The sequence below is a fragment of the Haplochromis burtoni genome, unplaced genomic scaffold, assembly GCF_018398535.1.
Source record: "Haplochromis burtoni strain Fernald_Lab_line unplaced genomic scaffold, NCSU_Asbu1 Contig_19, whole genome shotgun sequence".
Taxonomy (NCBI): Eukaryota; Metazoa; Chordata; class Actinopteri; order Cichliformes; family Cichlidae; genus Haplochromis; species Haplochromis burtoni.
This window is the reverse complement of record NW_024582380.1, coordinates 699764-718130: the sequence shown is the minus strand read 5'-3', so window position 1 is coordinate 718130 and position 18367 is coordinate 699764. Positions and strand designations below refer to the sequence as shown.

At 40.6% G+C, this 18367-nt stretch overlaps 1 protein-coding gene across 1 annotated transcript; it reads right to left on the bottom strand.

Annotated features, from left to right (window-relative positions):
• Positions 1-2098: 2098 nt before the first annotated feature.
• Positions 2099-11279, bottom strand: hprt1 (hypoxanthine phosphoribosyltransferase 1). Its single transcript, XM_005916590.3, has 9 exons — positions 11048-11279; positions 7698-7804; positions 7274-7457; positions 6043-6108; positions 5654-5671; positions 5487-5569; positions 5313-5359; positions 5104-5180; positions 2099-3146 (listed from the first exon to the last, which is right to left on the bottom strand). Exons 1-9 carry the CDS (start codon positions 11072-11074, stop codon positions 3099-3101), a joined length of 657 nt encoding a protein of 218 aa, XP_005916652.1. The 5' UTR covers positions 11075-11279; the 3' UTR covers positions 2099-3098.
• Between the last annotated feature and the right edge of the window lie 7088 nt (positions 11280-18367).

Genomic DNA, 18367 nt, shown 5'->3' with positions numbered 1-18367 from the left:
ATGAAATTGGAATATAATCTAGTGCCTAGAGTTAAAATAACATCCAGTCAGTATGAAAACAAATGTGAACGGTGCATCTGCAAACATGAGTGGCTTTTCATCAACAGCACAAATTAAAAACCACAGTAATTATTAATTAGTGGTTGGCACTCTTGCCTCAGAGCAAGAAGGTTGCTGGTTAGCTGGAGCCTTCCTGTGTAGGCTTCCCCCCACAGTCTAAAGACACCGAGGTGTAATGTCCAGGGGGGTTATGACCCCCCCCCCATATAACCCCCTCAATAAAATTATGAATTATCTTGCATAAATAGGCTGTTGATTTTCTTTACTCATTTCAGGTATTACCAGCAAAATAGTTGCATGTTTAATGATCTGGGAATTTACCCAGATTTATTTATTTACTTAGGCAGAGATCTTGACCTCCCACAGTGTTCAGCACAAAGTTACGTCCATGTAAAGACATGCATGTTTGCTCTAGGTAAAATGTCTTTCTCTTCGTCCTTTGATGCACTGGATACATTTTCAGAGCATACCCCATCTCTTGCCCCATGACAGCTATGATGGGACCTTTCATTTTAACGGCGAGAGACAGAATATGAACAAACAACAAGTTATGAATTGAGTTGCATGTCACTCAGTGTCACAAATAAGTATTTGATGTTCTCCAACCAAGCAAGAATTCTGCCTCCTAAAGATTGATTGTTTGAAGTCTCTCCACTACCATGGGCAAGACTGACAAAGGAAGTCAGGGAAAAGATTGTAGACCTGTACAAGGCTGGAATGGGCTACAACAAAATAAAGTCTTGGTGAGAAGGTGATAACTGTTGGTGAGATTATTTGAGAATTGAATAAGTATCACATGACCATATATCGCTCTTCGTCTGGGGCTCCCAAGGTCAAGATGATCATGTGAAGGGTGGTGAATCGGCCCAAAACTACACAGGAAGAGCTTCTTAATGATCTGAAGGCAGTTGGGACCACAGACACCAAGAGCACCGTTGGTAACACACTACGCAGTAATGTGCTGAAATCTTGCAGTGCCCACACAGTTCCCTTGCTCAAGAAGACACATGTAAGAGATAAGATAAAAGATAAGATAAAACTTTATTAATCCCTCGGGTGGGTTCCTCTGGGAAATTCGTCGGTTTTAAACTTTCTAGTGAACATTTAAATGATTCAGAGTTTTGGAACAAAGTGCTGCATTTAGATGAAACCATAATCAAGCTCTTTGGCATCAACTTGGCCCACCGTGTTTTGGAGTAAGAGAAATGCTGAGTTTGACCCAAAGAACACCATCCTCACAGTCAAGCACGGAGGTGGGAACATGATGCTTTGGAGTTAATTTTCTAGTAAGAGTACAGGAGGGGCCAGTGGACATGTACCATTAAATCCTGGACCAAGTCCTCCTTCCCTCAGCCACAACACCTGAAGATGGGTTGTGGATGGGTCTTCCAGTGTAATACTGACCAAAAACAAGCCAGAGGCAACAAAGACGTAGCTAAAGAAGCACATTATGGTCATGAAGTGGCCTATCCAGTCTCCAGAGCTCAGTCTAATGAAAATCTGCAGAGGGAACTGAAGCTTCAAGTTGCCAGGCAGCAGCCAAGAAATATAAAGGATTTAGAGTTTCTGTAAAGAGGAGTGGACCAAAATCCCTCCTGTGTGCAAACGTCTTACTGCTCCGCTTGGCAACAAGGGTTTCTCCACCAAATACTGAGTCATCAAATGCTTATTTCAGTCAGTGACATGGAAACAGTGTATGACTTTTAGGTAAAGTGTGGGGTTTTTTCTGGATATTTGGTTAATATTCTTTCTCTCTCCATTAAAATGCAACTGCTATAAAATTACAGATTTTTTGCAAGAGAGCAAACTTAAAAATCTTACAAATCATCAGGGGACCAAATAATTATCCCCCAATGTTAGCTTCAATTTCCAAATGAAGATCAGACAACAGGAGCTCAAATGTTCATGATCTTAATGAGCAAAGATGGAAGACCAAATCTTGGCAGCATCATTCTGTCTCTGTCACTATTTATATTTTTTGGCACTTCGTGTTTCAATATATCAATAACTTGCTGTAATAGTAAAATGAAAAACTTTCTTTCAGGTTTGGTGTGGAAAATTTTAATGGCTGGTGCTGCAACACTGACGATTACAGAACATTTAATTTAGCGAAACTGCAAACAAAAAGGATATTTTTTAAAAAGGGGCCTTTAATTAAATTATGTGTGAATAAAACATATGTAGATACAGATTAGGAATTTCAAATATTCAAATGAACGATTCTTAACCATTAACAGTTTGTGATTGAATATCTGCAGCGTTAAAAGGATCACCTTTTATGTTACACAAAGGAAGTGCATGTCTCTAAAGCTTTGATTTCATTCATTTTCATAAATTTCTTCTCAGGTTTACCAATGTCTACATAATTTAATCAGGGACAGCAGCAATTTACTTTTCTACCTAATGTTTCTTCAGCGTTACAAAACAGTACCGTAGAAAAGTGAAGTATTCTTCCAAAATATACACACACACTTCAATAAAATTTAACTTCCTCTTAAGGTGTCCCATAAAAAAAACAAACAAAAAAACAAACAAAAAAAAAACAAACAAGCACATTTTAATAGTTTCAGGTAGAATTACACAAACACAAAATAATATTAATAATAATAATAACAACAATAATCATTTTACACAAAATACAAAATATGAAAGAGGAGGTTGTAAATCTTATGGCAGCACAACAATTACGCGACTGCACTTGAAGCTAGCAGCATTTCCCTAAAATGCTCTCAATTAAAAAATAAAAAAGGAATAAAAGTGGGGACCATAAAAGCAATATTCTAATTCAAGGTGAAGCTGGGATCCATTCTATTAAACCCAGACGTGATTCTTTCTCAAGCAATCGAATGCAAAAAATTGAAACCTTTGCGTGTCCATGCGTGGTGATTCAAACACGGGATTATCACGTTGGGTGTATCCTCAGGGACCCTGAGTAAGCCGATTATATTCTCATGACAAAATACAAAGCAATGAAATATAACATCAATGCTAAATGGAAATGAAATAACCAAATGTTGAAAACTGTTACGAGGTGCTCTTCATGCTTTGTACTTCTCCTTCCCTGTTTCACTAATGACGCAGATATGCTGGAACAGAAAAGAAAAAACACACTTAATTCTGTCAGAGATGTATAAAGAGAAAAATAGTTTTAAAATATGAGTTACAGTACTAGGAAAAAGTCTTGATCCACTTCTTATATTTTGCTAGGAAATTAGGAAACGGCTGTAGCGATTGACAGAAACGAAAACAGAAATGGAACTACAGAGAGCAAAAACAGAGTTTGTACAAATGCAACAAACTTGAAAGTCAATATTTGTTATGACCACGTTTGTTCTTCCACACAGCCTGAATTCTTATGCTGAAAAGTTAAGCCATTCTTGGTATTGTATACTGGATCAAAATCTGACTTTTCTAGGTTCATAATAATGTCCATTAGTTTCCCATCCCCCTGAGCCATGGATTGCATTTATATAGCGCTTTTCAAGGCACCCAAAGCGCTTTACAGTTCCACTTCATTCACTCTCACATTCACACACTAGTAGAGGCAGCTACAGTTGTAGCCACAGCTGCCCTGGGGCAGACTGACAGAAGCGAGGCTGCCATATCGCGCCATCGGCCCCTCTGGCCATCACCAGTAGGCGGTAGGGTAAAGTGTCTTGCCCAAGGACACAACGACCAGGACAGAGAGCCCGGGGATCGAACCGTTGACCTTCCGGTTACAGGTTCCCATCCCCCTGAGCCACGGGGCGACCTTTTCAATATACAGATCAACTGCCTGGGAACTGGGCAGCACGGTGGTTAGCACTGTTGCCGCACAGCAAGAAGGTCCTGAGTTCAATTCCACCATCAGGCCGGGGTCTTTCTGTGTGGAGTTTGTTCTCCCCGTGTTTGCGTGGGTTCCCTCCGGGCACTCCGGCTTCCTCCCACCGTCCAAAGACATGCAGTTTGTGGGGATCGGTTAATTGATTAGTCTAAATTGCCCACAGGTGTGAATGTGAGCGCTAATGGTTGTCTGTCCCTGTGTGTTAGCCCTGCAACAGACTGGCGACCTGCCCAGGGTGTACCCTGCCTCTCGCCCTATGACAGCTGGGATAGGCTCCAACACCCCCGGCGACCCTGAAAAGGATAAGTGGAAGCGAATGGATGGATGGATGAACTGCCTGGGAAATGGAATCAGTTCTTGACCCTGACAGGCCGGTCAGCTCTGACTACCAGATGATCTGTTTCGTGTATGTACAACACACACGCACACAGTGGTGCTGGGAAATAGTTGTGCAAAATCTTACTGCCACATGCTAATATGTTGCTTAAGCTCTTCACTGTGAGATCAATTGAAACAAAAGCATCAATAGAATTCATAACAAATCCAATAATACACTTAAAATCACCCAGCTGAACCTGGACATTTTAAAGAATCTGACAAAGTCAAAGTGCCTAAAGCTCAAACCATCCAGAACTCAGAGCCAGCCACAAGCCAGCGGCCTCAGTATGAGCACAGGGCCGAGGCAGTTATGAAGAAAATTATAAAGACAAGTGGAAAAGACGAAGACTTGAAACTGATATAAGAACAAAACTGATATTTGTTTTGTTCCCGTTTTGTTTGGTAAGGTAAAATGTGTCAGGTGTTTCTGCGACAGGTTCCCATAAAGATATCATTTAAAATCAGTTCTTTGCCAAGTCGCCTGCAATGTGAAGAGTCAGCACCAGTTCATCCCTTGAGTTGGGTGCGTTTTTATGCTTGATTTATTCATAGGTTAGTGTTAAATGGCTGGTTAAACTGGGTCAAACTGTTAATGAATACCTTTTGAGACAGGCTGCTAGTAACAAAGTGTCTAAAGACAACCTCTGGAATGAAAATGAGTGAAAAAGAAGCCAATGTCTAAAGAAAGTCTTTGAGAGACCTTCAGAAAACCTGGAGAACTATGGCCCAAGACCATTTTAAAAACTTACAATAAAGTCTAAAAGGCTTGCAAGCAAAAGAAATGAAATATTAGAGGGCTCAAGACTTTTACACGATACTGTTTATCTCTTTCAAATACTTACGTTTAGATCTCTAAAGTACTCGTTGTAGTCTAGTGCATAACCCACCACAAATTTGTCAGGGACCTCAAACCCTACATCTGGGAGAAAAAGAAAAAGAACACGTGAAGCTTTTCTTACATCTTCATTGTTGCAGTTTAACAAACTGTTTTATGAGCTGAACTCCAACCAAAGTCTGTTAGGAATTCACAAGTTACAAATAATCAACTCACAATCTGGTCGGTAGCCAACACTTCTTGGTGTTCTCTTCACCAGCAAACTGAAGACACAAACCAAAATGACGATAAAAATCTGCTCTAGCTGCTTAAAACCCCTCAGCCTGAAACATACCAGTCTGAAGCAGCTTTCCAGTAAAACTCCAGCAGTTCAGTGAAGCCATGAATTACCTCGCTACTTTGACCATTTTAGGATTGTACTGTTTGAGGAGCTGCAGTAGCGTCTTCATCGTCTTCCCTGTGTCAATAATATCCTAGAAGCACAAAAGAGGAGCACAGATAAGCACTACTGGAAATAACAGCTGCCAACTTTAATACAGATGAAAAACAGTACGTACCTCCACAATCAAGACATTCTGTGTGCAAGAAAAAAGAAAAAGCCATTAATCAAGTGAAAAACAAGTCATCTTAAAATGCAACTGAGCTGAGTAGGAGAGCTGTGGTCTCCTGGTTACACAGGGAATGCTTGCAACAGTGCAAAAGGCTGTAACTATGTGGGAGCTGTTTTACTTACAACCACATAAACAGGCCTGTTTTAAATTAATGTAAGATATTTGGGAAATGATTACATGAAAACAATAGCTTTGCTTAAATGTGGATATATTTCTTTCAAATATCTGCTCATCCTGACTCCTAGCAACTTTAGATTGGAGAAAAAACAAGGGGGTAAAAACCAGCCTTTAATATTTTTAATCATGTCAGTAGAGTTTTAGCTAGCTGTCTTTACCTTGCCTGTCAGAGTAGACAGGTCGTCTCCACCGATTACTTTGATTTCACCCGTCGACTGGTCATTCTGTGCAGACAAAAATAGGAAAAGAACAAAGGAAACCTTCAGACTGGCAAGAAAGAGTCTTTCACAGGGCGGCACAGAGTCGTGGAAAAGACCAGACAAAAGCCTGTTCTAACGTTTGAGTCTAAGGTTTATTTTTTAGCATCTGGCGGCTCTTTTTTACTTCTCATCCGTAAATAATCTGCTCTTTCACGTGATTCAGTTTATTTTGAAAAGTCTCAACAGGATCTTGAGCTTTATTGTGAAAGGTTTATGTGGAACATAAACAAGGGACACGCGATGGTGTTACCGTCGTTGTTGCTAACCACAACGCATAAAAACAGGCGCTTGTCTGTCCGTAGTGTGGTTATATAAAATATAAGAGAAAGTAGAGAACTTTAAGAAATTAATATAGCCACTACAGTGACCATCAAAACGATGAAAAAATATTGCCGTAAACAGTTTATTTTGCGACACCACGAAACAAACGATAGCGTAAAATGAAACGATAGAGATTTTTATATTGTCATCCGATATATATCGTTATATCGAACAGCCCTACTCCAAAGTATTCTGGAGTCAAATATGAGCCCAACTGTATGACAGCTAAAGCTTGCATGATGCAATGGGACAATGATTCCAAGCACAGCAGCAAAACTACAACAGAATGGCTGAAAAAGAAAAATCAACGGCTCAGTCAAAGTGCAGACCTCAACCTGACTGCAATGCTGTGGCAGGAGCCTAAGAGAGCTGTGCATAAACAAATGGACTGATGCAACAAGAAGGTCAAAGACAGAAAGTCAAACCATGAAGTCTGAGGCTGAAAATGATTAGAAACAACATTTATGGGTTGTTTTGCATTCATGCAGTTTCTTCATTGCTCTAGACAGACTTCATATTTTTTTATTTATTTTATTTTAATAATTTAATTGATGTTCAGGCTTTATATTTCCAGGCATCCCCAGTGGGCTGACTGAAAGACACCAGCATGGCCTCATAAGACCATCATTTATTTGCCGAATCCTTTCCCTACTGTGCTGTTTTGCATTTTACTTTTATAATTTAAGCAACTTTTAATCATCAGCCAAACTTTTTAGTTTATTTCCACTTTTTTTTAAGTGTATACTCTAAGAAAAAGTTCCAAGAGGCTTTGGTGATTTAAAGAAAAACTATAAGACAGATCAATTACATAGTAGCTCTTGAGGCGTATGAAGTCGACCGTCATTGGGATGGAGCGGTCGCTGTTCCTGTTCAGAGCCTTGATGTAGTCGAGCAGGTCTGCGAAAAACTTGTAGCCCCCTTTCAGCACACAGAGAGCCACGATGTGGTGTCCACCCATTTCCTTCATGATCTCTCTGGCCAGCCTCTCAGTCCTGATATCACACGGTTTGGGGAGCAAGAAATAGAGGATAGTGACCTCAGTGTTCTGCAACAGTCAGCAGAAGTTGTCATTTCTTTTCAGTTTGTGTCAGCAAGCAAATGTTTCTGAAAGATTTCTGATTGCTGTAAGTTTGTCTGCATTAATCAGTGAATCCAGGTTTAACAGAGCACTTTCATCCACCACTTGCAGGAAATCTCTGGCAAGTCATAGCTGTATGAATGGGACCACCCACCTGTCCAAAATGAGTCCATGTGGGATATAGACCCTCTCCAGGTCAGCAGCATAATGCTTTGGTATGCAGAAAAGGTCCAAGTCATAACCCTGCTCCTCATCACTGATCTGAAAATAATAATAATAATAAGAAAAAACATTAGCACAAAAGAATTGAAAGAAAAATCTCAGGGGGGGATTACCAAACAAGGAGCAGGGGGGGGGGGCTCCCCTGACACAGGGCAACCAAGGTGAAAGAGATCAGGTTAATGGAAGTCTACTTTCCCACGAATTTTGCTGCCACACTAGTTTATCTGCCTCATTTTACCACCTAGGGCCACACTGAGCCGTGTCAAGAAAAAAAACCCTGGATTCTCAGAAAGAGGAAGTTTTCCAATTTGGACATCATTAAAGCGTCAATGAATCATTCCTTTGTTGCTGCTGAAGGTCTCCTCACAAACATTTTGTCCAGCAAGATACTGCCATCTGATCTCCTTCCAGAAGTGTATGCCTCTTCCTAAGGAGGTACTTGGTAATTTGTAAAATTACATTTTATGCTGCAGGTCAAACAGCAGACCACAGGAAACCAAACAACATGACTGGCATCATGTGACAGCTGCAGCACAGAGTTCGAGGAGTCGTGGGAAGGATGAGAAAAACTGAGAAAGGGACGGTGCAGAATTTGAATCAAATACAGGAATGAACGCACCAAAACTCTGGATAACACTGTTCCCATTCTCGTGCCACATGCAGCTACACTGAAATAAAGCCTTTCCCTTTAGTCCTGCTGACATGTGGGTCAGTTTGTGAACTCTTGATAAAGGCTGATACAAAGCAGATGTCATCACAGTCACATGATTAGAAAGAGTATGTTCCACTGTTACTCACAGACTTGCTGTTTGTTTTAAAGACGTATTCTGTTCATTTTCTGCTTCGTATTTATATTCAAAAACTCAGAAATCTATCATACCAAACAAAAACAATGGAACAAGGAAAAACAAATCAAGAAAACATAGTTGTATTTGCTTTATTTGTGGGCATTTTACCCTTTATTGGACTGGGCGGTGCAGAGAAGAGACAGGAAAGTATGGAGAGAGGAATGGGGATGAAATGCAGGAAATAAGTCAGCAGCAGGCTTGAAACCAGTACTCTAAAAGTACTCTAGCCTTCAGTAGGAGTCTCCTAGTCAACCATAATTTCCCTCTTGATTAGAAATGGCAGCTATTTTAAAACCCATATACATTTAAAGCCCAAAAATAATTCAGAAAATGACAGCAGACAGCACAATTATGTGCAACAAATAGTATTATCAGATATTCTAAAACAGTCATAGAAACACCTTAATAAATACGTACCCCTGTAAACACACAATGATTTGGAAATGTGCTTACAGACTAGCCCTGGTCAGGAACAAAGGTAATACAACTAGCAAAATGTCACTCTGCTGGTGCAACATCCTTTATCTATAGAGGACAAGGAGCAGATAACAGTGAAAAGAAACAAACTTCTTTCACATACATTTACCTAATATTTTAAACTTAAGCTACGTCTCATATAACTGCTGTTATAAAGCATCAACATTTATCAAAACGCAGAAAAACAAATCCAGTGATCCAGACTGTGGTCAAAGGAATGATGACCTTTGTGCTTGCATATTGGTCTATGTTTGACAACTTGCCAATTTTTCTTTCAATGTGATTAAGACAACAGCACAGTAAAAAGATACATTTTAGCCAAATGGACACTTTGCTTTATTATCTGTGTCTGCAAATGTTTTGGGAAATCTGTTTCCCAGAAAGGATCACAAGTACACTGGGCTTAAAATGCTGGCAACAGCCTGAAAAACAGCACACCGGTTATCTATTTACTGATCCTAGTGTAGGGGCCAGGGTAGCCTGTAGTACAGTGCACAACACAAAACACACACCAACAGATCCAGTGAGGTAGGACCTTGTATTTTGACTCAGAATGATGTAAGAAAAAGTAAATGTTACTTATCTTTTGTTAACGGCTATTTCAGTCCATCTGTGTGTCTTTTCTTTAATCTTAAAAAAGCTTAAAATTCAGTACAGCTTGGGACTACTTTTTCCAGAAGCAGAAGAGAACTTTTTCCATCTGTGACATCAGCTCTGCAGCGCAGACATCCACACCAACATATTTGATGTAATGTCACACATACTGGTGGTGAAATCGAATTTATTTCATTGCTGGGCCAATTTAATTTTCCACAATGCAATCACTGTACACCACCAAGCAGCTCTTCTACAGTTAGCTACTTTATATTTCAGACTGAAGTGGGCAAATCGAGCCAAATATCAGTAGCAATACTAGTATTGGTATGGGCTCAATACTAGCACAAAAGGATCTATACTTTGACTTGTGCTAAATTCATTGTTTATTTGGAAATGGGTATAAAATATTTATTTATAGCCTATAATACATTTAAACAACAGAACTACTTATGACGTTGATTACTTATGATGGAAGGTAAAAATCACAGTGATTTGGTTGTCATTAAAATGTATTTAGAATTGTCAAATTAATGATGACATCTCCACTACTCTCCTCTCCATCAGCTGCCTTTACGAGTGAAAAGTATCGGTATGTGTACTGGCCCTGTATTTACTTGGTGTCGGACCGATACCAAACTGCACGCACACTCGTTTAAAGACACCACATTCTCATACAAGTGTGGAAGCAAGATTTATACAGAGGTCTAAAGCCGCCCCAACATATTCGTATATTACAGAAATACCACAATAGACCCATTTCTGTAATATACTTACATATCTATATTATTGCTAATATATATATTGTAATATATCTATATCATGGCTAAAGCACTTCTGGATGGATGAAAACTGCATTTCGTTGCCCTGTACCTGTGACATGTGCAATGACAATAAAGTTGAATTCTATTCTATTCTATTCTACACCAACATAAACACAGTGCCGTGCACCGTTACTTAGGAGCCACACTTAAAGGGCGAGTGCTCTAACACGCCCCCTTCTTTACCCCCTCGTTCGTTTCGAGCACTTTGTTATTTTGTATAATGGTTCTGCTGACAGACGCATACACCCACACGTTAGTGGGTCCACCGCTTGCGTCACGTACGTAAGGCATATGTGGAGCGCGTGTCTATAGAGCGTCACAGGCCAAGCTGTGTTGAATACAATATCCATGCAAAATAAATAAAGTAAAATACAACAAAAAGTTACCGATGTGTCAGTGGTGAAGTGTACTCAGTCCACACAGGTAGCTATCATCTAATAACTGCGGCTAACAGCCCGTCCACACACAGCGTGTTTGGCTGCATGCAGAGGTAACCTCCAACCACCTTCTGTCTCTTATTTCACTTGGGAAGAACTTACCACCACACAGGAGCTGGAAGTCGCCATGTCCGTGTCAGTCCCTGCCGTTAACAACGTGTGTACTCCAAGGTGCGGACTTCAGACAGAAAACGCTACAGCGTATCCTCAGCTTGATCTCGCGGACTCTTCACCCTCGCGACAGCGTACACATGGAGCAGATAGCTCCGCTGCTACCAGAGGTGTCTGTCTTCTTCCGGGTTCGCGCCTCTGCTGCTGTCCCGTTGCAAGCACGTGATCGTACGCACAAGGGCGGCGGGCAAATCGAAAAATGCGGGGAGGGGTCAACTCCTCCCATCGTACATAGGCTGTTGGAGAGCTGCCAATCAAAGAACAAAGCTCCGTCGAAATCCAGCGAACCCGAGTTTAAGAAGATTCTATTGGTCATAGATACACGATGTTGCACACACCCACCCAACACTTCAACCAATGACCTCGCTTAAAGTTGCACTAATGAAAGAGGCTACCTTTTTAGGCGAAGCTGATCATCATTCAGGACAGGGTGTTAACCGTTAACTTCTTCATCATCTTCTTTCGGCTGCTCCCCTTCTTCCATCTCACTCATCTCACTCCATCTCTAGCATCCTCATACCAGCCCTCTGCAAGTTCTCCTCCACTACATAATCTTCTCTGTGGTCTTCCTCTTTTCCTCCTGCCTGGCAGCTCCATCTTCAGCATCCTTTGTACAGTGTATCCACTATCTCTCCTCTGCACATGTCCAAACTGCCTCAGTTTTTCCTCTCTAACTTTGTCTCCAACCTAAGCTGTGCCTCTGATGTACTAAATTCTAATCCTGTGCATTCTGGTCACTCTCAATGAAAGTCTTAACACCTACAGCTCACTCTCCTGTCTTTAAGTCGGTGCCACCTTCTCCAAACCATAATTCAATTTTCAATTCAATTTTATTTATATAGCGCCAAATCACAACAAAAGTCACCTCAAGGCGCTTCATAGTACAGAGAAAAACCCAACAATCATATGACCCCCTATGAGCAAGCACTTTGGCGACAGTGGGAAGGAAAAACTCCCTTTTAACAGGAAGAAACCTCCGGCAGAACCAGGCTCAGGGAGGAGCGGGGCCATCTGCTGCCCGGTTGGGGTGAGAGAAGGAAGACAGGATAAAGACATGCTGTGGAAGAGAGACAGAGGTTAATAACAGATATGATTCAATGCAGAGAGGTCTGTTAACACATAGTGAGTGAGAAAGGTGACTGGAAAGGAAAAACTCAATGCATCATGGGAATCCCCCGGCAGCCTACATCTATTGCAGCATAACTAAGGGAGGATTCAGGGTCACCTGGTCCAGCCCTAACTATATGCTTTAGCAAAAAGGAAAGTTTTAAGCCTAATCTTAAAAGTAGAGATAGTGTCTGTCTCCCGAATCCAAACTGGAAGCTGGTTCCACAGAAGAGGGGCCTGAAAACTGAAGGCTCTGCCTCCCATTCTACTTTTAAATACTCTAGGAACAACAAGTAGGCCTGCAGAGCGAGAGCGAAGTGCTCTAATAGGGTGATATGGTACTACAAGGTCATTAAGATAAGATGGGGCCTGATTATTTAAGACCTTGTATGTGAGGAGCAGGATTTTAATCAATTCTGGATTTAACAGGAAGCCAATGAAGGGAAGCCCAGACTAACATGGGGGGGGGGGGGGCGGGGGGGGGAGAAGAAAAGAATACTGCTCTCTCTTTCTAGTCCCTGTCAGGACTCTTGCTGCAGCATTTTGGATAGCTGAAGGCTTTTCAGCGAGTTTTTTGGACATCCTGATAATAATGAATTACAGTAGTCCAGCCTGGAAGTAATAAATGCATGAACTAGTTTTTCAGCGTCACTCTGAGACAGGATATTTCTAATCTTTAGAGATGTTGCACAAATGGAAGAAAGCAGTCTTACATATTTGTTTAATATGTGCGTTGAAGGACATGTCCTGGTCAAAAATGACTCCAAGGTTCCTCACAGTGTTACTGGAGGCCAAGGTAATGCCATCCAGAGTAAGAATCTGGTTAGATACCATATTTCTAAGATTTTCAGGGCCGAGTACAATAACCTCAGTTTTATCTGAATTAAGAAGCAGAGTTTCACGAAATCACCGGTCTATATGATCTAGCCCACTCCTTAACCTGCATGCACTCTGTTCTTCACCTCTTCTCTGCATGAGTGGGAGGCAGGTATAAACACGTGCATTGCTTTGACTTACGTTCATTCTTCTCCTCTCCAGTACAAACCTGCACCTCTTCAGGCTCTCCTCCACCCACCTTCTACTCTCACTATGGATTTGTATTCTCTGTGAAAATCATAGTCCGTGCAGACTCCTGCCTGACTGCATCTGTCTTCAGCACAAACAAGTAGGGGTCAGAGCTGATAATTGATTTAATCTCACCTCCCCACCTTGAACCCATCTGTCCTACTGCACATCTCACAACCGTCTTACTGTCCTCATACATGCCCTGCACCAGCCCTACATACTTCTCTGCCACTCTGGAATTCCTCACTGCATGCAGCAGTTCTATACTAAGAAAAAATGCAGTTTTATGCTGCAACTCCCCAAATGCACCCCCTGAAAGACATCTTTACCTAAGAATTATTTATTGGTGGCACTGCACTTAATTGGTTTAGGTCTTATTTGTCAAATAGAACTTTCTCTGTCAGCCTTCTCGGTTACGAATCGTCTTCTGCTCCTCTGTCATGCGGCGTCCCACAGGGCTCAATTTTAGGGCCACTGCTCTTTTTACTGTATCTATTGCCTCTGGGTTCTATCCTTAGAAGGCATGGGATCTCATTTCATTGTTATGCCGATGACTGCCAAATTTATTTGCCACTAAAGACAAGGATGGCATCTCCATAAAACCTCTCTTGACATGTCTAGATGACATTAAAGCTTGGTTGGCTCTAAACTTTTTAAATTTTAATGAAAAGAAAACAGAAGTGTTGGTGTTTGGACCCAGTGGTCCCTGTGAGTCCTCCTCTGTAGATTTGGGATCCCTGGAAGTCTATTTTAAACCTGTTGTTACTGACCTTGGTTTTAAGTTGGACAGTGATTTTAAATTGGACAACCAAATCAGAGCAGTGGTGAAGTCCAGTTTTTATCATTTAAGGCGACTGGCAAGAGTAAAATCTTTTCTTTCGAGGCAGCACCTTGAAACAGTGATCCATGCTTTTATTTCTTCCCGCCTGGACTACTGTAACTCACTTTATGTGGGGGTCAGTCAGTCATTGCTCTCACGTCTGCAGCTGGTTCAAAATGCGGCTGCACGACTCCTAACAGGAACTCGAAAAAGAGAGCATATAACCCCCGTGCTAGCCTCTCTGCACTGGCTGCCTGTGTCTTTTAGAGTTAATTTTAAAATTCTTATGTTTGTTTTTAAATGCCTTCACAGTCTTGCCCCGCCTTACCTCTCTGAGCTTCTTCATCCCCACATACCCTGTCGGTCTCTCAGGTCAGCTGACCAGCTGCTCCTGGAGGTACCGAGATCCAGGAGGAAGCTCAGAGGGGACAGGGCCTTCTCTATTGTGGCTCCAAAATTATGGAATAATTTGCCCATGCATGTTAGAGAGGCCCCTTCACTGTCCACTTTTAAATCACGTCTTAAAACCCACTTTTATTCCTTGGCTTTTAACCTCAGTGAGACTTAGTTTCTCTTTTAATTGAAGTAGTTATTTAATTAATGATTTCACTCTTCTTTTATTTGGTTTTTATTTATATCTCATGTAATTTTATTTTACAGTTCCAATGTACAGCACTTTGTGTCAGCTGTGGTTGTTTTAAAGTGCTTTATAAATAAAGTTGATGATGATGATGAAGAAGGTTTGAAAAAAATGTTTTAACTCTCTGATTCCTGTATGGATTACGTTTATTTAAATTTGTTATGAAAATTATTTTTCCTAAAAAAAAGAAAAGTTGTTCTGGGATTTAGAGAGAACTTTGAGGTCTTCACAATTCTGCATTTAAAGAAATAGAAATTTAAAACACTAAAGCCTATGGATATGGTTACTAATCTTATACCCAGGTTGGATTTAAAATGACATCCACAAGCTTTGGATTTGAATGTTAGGGGTTTTTTTTACATTGTGTAAATATAGACTAGGGAAAATAAGCACCTGCATTAGCCTTATGACAAGTAAAATAATGTCTATTTCTTGCTCCAGCGTTTGCATAATATTATAATCCATGCAGTATAGTAATGCCAAGACAGTTTGAAGTCTCTAGTCTGCTTGCAGGCAGTGACACTCTGGAAGTACTGTTTGATGTCCTTTCACTACACAAAGACAAAGTCCAGTCATTTCTTTTGAATAGTAGCTGCAAAAACAGTAGCCCTATATACCTGATATATGTCACATAGACTTTGGCACTGTCCCACAATAAGCACATGAAATGAAACAGGCTGAATTCAGTGAACTGAAGTCACAGTATTGTGCACTAAGCCCCACTGGTGTACTGTTGTGATTTATGGTGACAACCGAACAAAACACCCATTGTTGTGTTACATTATTGTGAAACCTGTTTTTATGTGTAAGTCACGATGTCTGCACACCCTAAAATTCTGTATATAAGAATATAATGACAGGTCAAAATGTAAGTGGGAAGTAGTTGAGAATTACAGACATATTAAAACCGTTTCTTTCCGTGGTCATTTTGTCACAATGATGGAAGAAATCCTATAGTCACTTGTTGACTTTCACTATAATACTACAACTCAGTTTATTAAAGACCCATCAATGATTTTCTTAGGAACAAGTGTACATGACTGTTCTTCTGAATTAATTAGATCTTATAGTAAAGTAGTACAGCCACAAACTGAGAGAATACAACTGTGTTCATTTTTCATACAGTTATGTCTGATGGTATATGGAGGGTGACGTGACTTTGGCTCTGTACGCGAACGTAATAGATTTTCCAATGAAGGAACTGAGATGCATTGGAAACATAGCCTTTGGCTAAAACGTATTACATTTACCACAGTCCTCAATCAGCAGTGTCTGGAAATTATGACCACCATCAAAGAACGTGTGCAGCCTTTACTGAAGCTGTGTTCAGTTGTTTGTTTCAGCGTTTAGTTTCAAGTGAACTACAGCTGGATTGGGCTGAGATTCATTGCAGAAATACTTGTGTTCCTTTTTCATGATATTTTAAGTCACTGTCCATCTTTTCTGCAAACTACTGCCCAATAACCTTTGCTGAATTTGTCTATATTTGAGCAGACAGCTCAGAACTGATCAGGCTGCTTCTAACTTCTGTCAGATCATCAATAAACACCACGGACCCAATCCTTTAGAAGCCATCATGCTCATTCCTCACACTGCCATCATTTCTCTGTCCATTCCCTTACAGGCTGATTTGAGTTTCATTTGTGCTGTTTCAGAGCTGTTTGGGCGTCTTTAGTTGTTGTTTTTTAGCCAAGTTTAATCTGGCTTTTCTAATCCTCAGACTGATGATTTGTTTGTAACTTGTGGCGAACACTGTGGATTTCCACTCATGGCAGTCTCTCTTTATGATACACTTTCCTCGTAGACACCGTTCTTTACTTGGCTTCCTATCAGGGTTTTTTATTTTCCATGGAAATGATCTTGTAATCACTCATTACTGGGTTCTTCAACAAGATTCAACAAGCTGCTGGAAACATTTCTTGAGAGATTTTGGTCCATGTTGACATGACGACAACACTGCTGCTGCAAATTTGTCAGTGGTGAATCTCTGAATGGTGTGAATCTCTGTCCCATCACACCACAAAGGTGCTCTACTGGATTGATATCTGACTGCTATGGAGGCCATTTGCCTACAGTGAGCTCATTTTCATGTTCAAGAAACCAGTTAAAGCTTTGAGTTTTGTGACACGGTGTAATATCCTGCTGGAAACAGCCATCAGAAAAAGGCTACACTGTGCTCATAAAGAGATGCACAAGGTCTGCAATAATAGTAAGGTGGGCTGTGGCATTTAAATGATGCTCAGTTGGTACTAAGATGCCCACATTGTTACACCCCTACCCTGAACCGCTGTTACAAGGCAGGATGAATTCATGTTGGTTACACTAAACTCGGACCCTTCCAACAGATCGTCACAGCAGAAATCAACTCATCAGATCAGGCAACATTTTTCCAAACTTCAGTCCAATTTTGGCGAGTCCATGTGAAATGTAACGTCAGATTTGTGTTCTTAGCTGGTGTGGGCTTCTGCTGCTGTAGCACATCTGCAATCAGCTCAAAGTAGTCTGACCTCTTGCATCAACACAGCATTTTTGCCAAGAGAACTGACTCTTCTTCCCCTTTTATGTCCTATTCACTGTAAACCTGAGAGATGCTTGTGTGAGAAAGTCCCAATAAATGAGCAGATTTTGAAAATACTCGGATCAGCCTGTCTGGCACTGAGAACCACACCATGTTTCAAGTCACTTTAATCACTTTTCTTCTGATAATTAGTTTGAACATCAGCAGATTGTCTCAACCACGTTGGCATGCCTAAATACACTGGCAAAGTTACTGCCTGTGATTGGTGATTTAGATATTTATGTTGAGCAGTCGAACAGGTGTACCTGTTGGCCTGTGAGTAATAGGCTATTGTAGCATAGTGATGGCTATATTTCACTTGCACTGACAACTTGATGTTGATCCCAGAAACAACTCCAAATACAACAGCCCTTTCAGCAGCCTAACCTATGTAATCAGGGGACAGTCTACTCCTGTCTGTGGAACAGCTTTGAATCAACAGTACAATAACTTTTGGCCTTTTGAAAAAGAGTGCACATCAATACAGCGTTTTTGGCAAATAGCTAAAGCAACAAATGTTGCATCACTCTGTAACAACATACAGGCCTGACTGTACCTGCATGTTCTCACAGCTAGCGTGTCACATTTAAACTTTTAAAACTCACTTTTGTATTTCTCTTGCCTCCTTTCTGGGTTGTTTTTGTTTTTTTTCCTGTTTTTGTTTTTTCCTTTTTTCTCGTTGCTTGTTTGGTAAATAATAAGAGAGGAAAACCCTCACTTTTAATACTCTAACAGGCCACGTGTAGGGCTTCTAGTCTCTACTACCCTTAAGACTCACTTTTAAAACAAAAACTCGATTCACTCAGTAAAAGTGTAAAATAAAAATATTTTCTATTCCAATCATTCATGGATACATTTGTAGAGATACAAGTAACAGTACATCAAACAAAGTCAAGCCAACTCCTCTAAAGGGCTCTACTTGGCCCTTTAGCAGCTAAATAAAAAAAATGCCACCTTTAACAGTGGGAAAATCCAAGTGCATGCTGGCAAAACTTGTAATTGTGACTGTCTGAAATCCAGATATTCAAAAGTACTCATGATGATAATACAGTAGCAAAATCT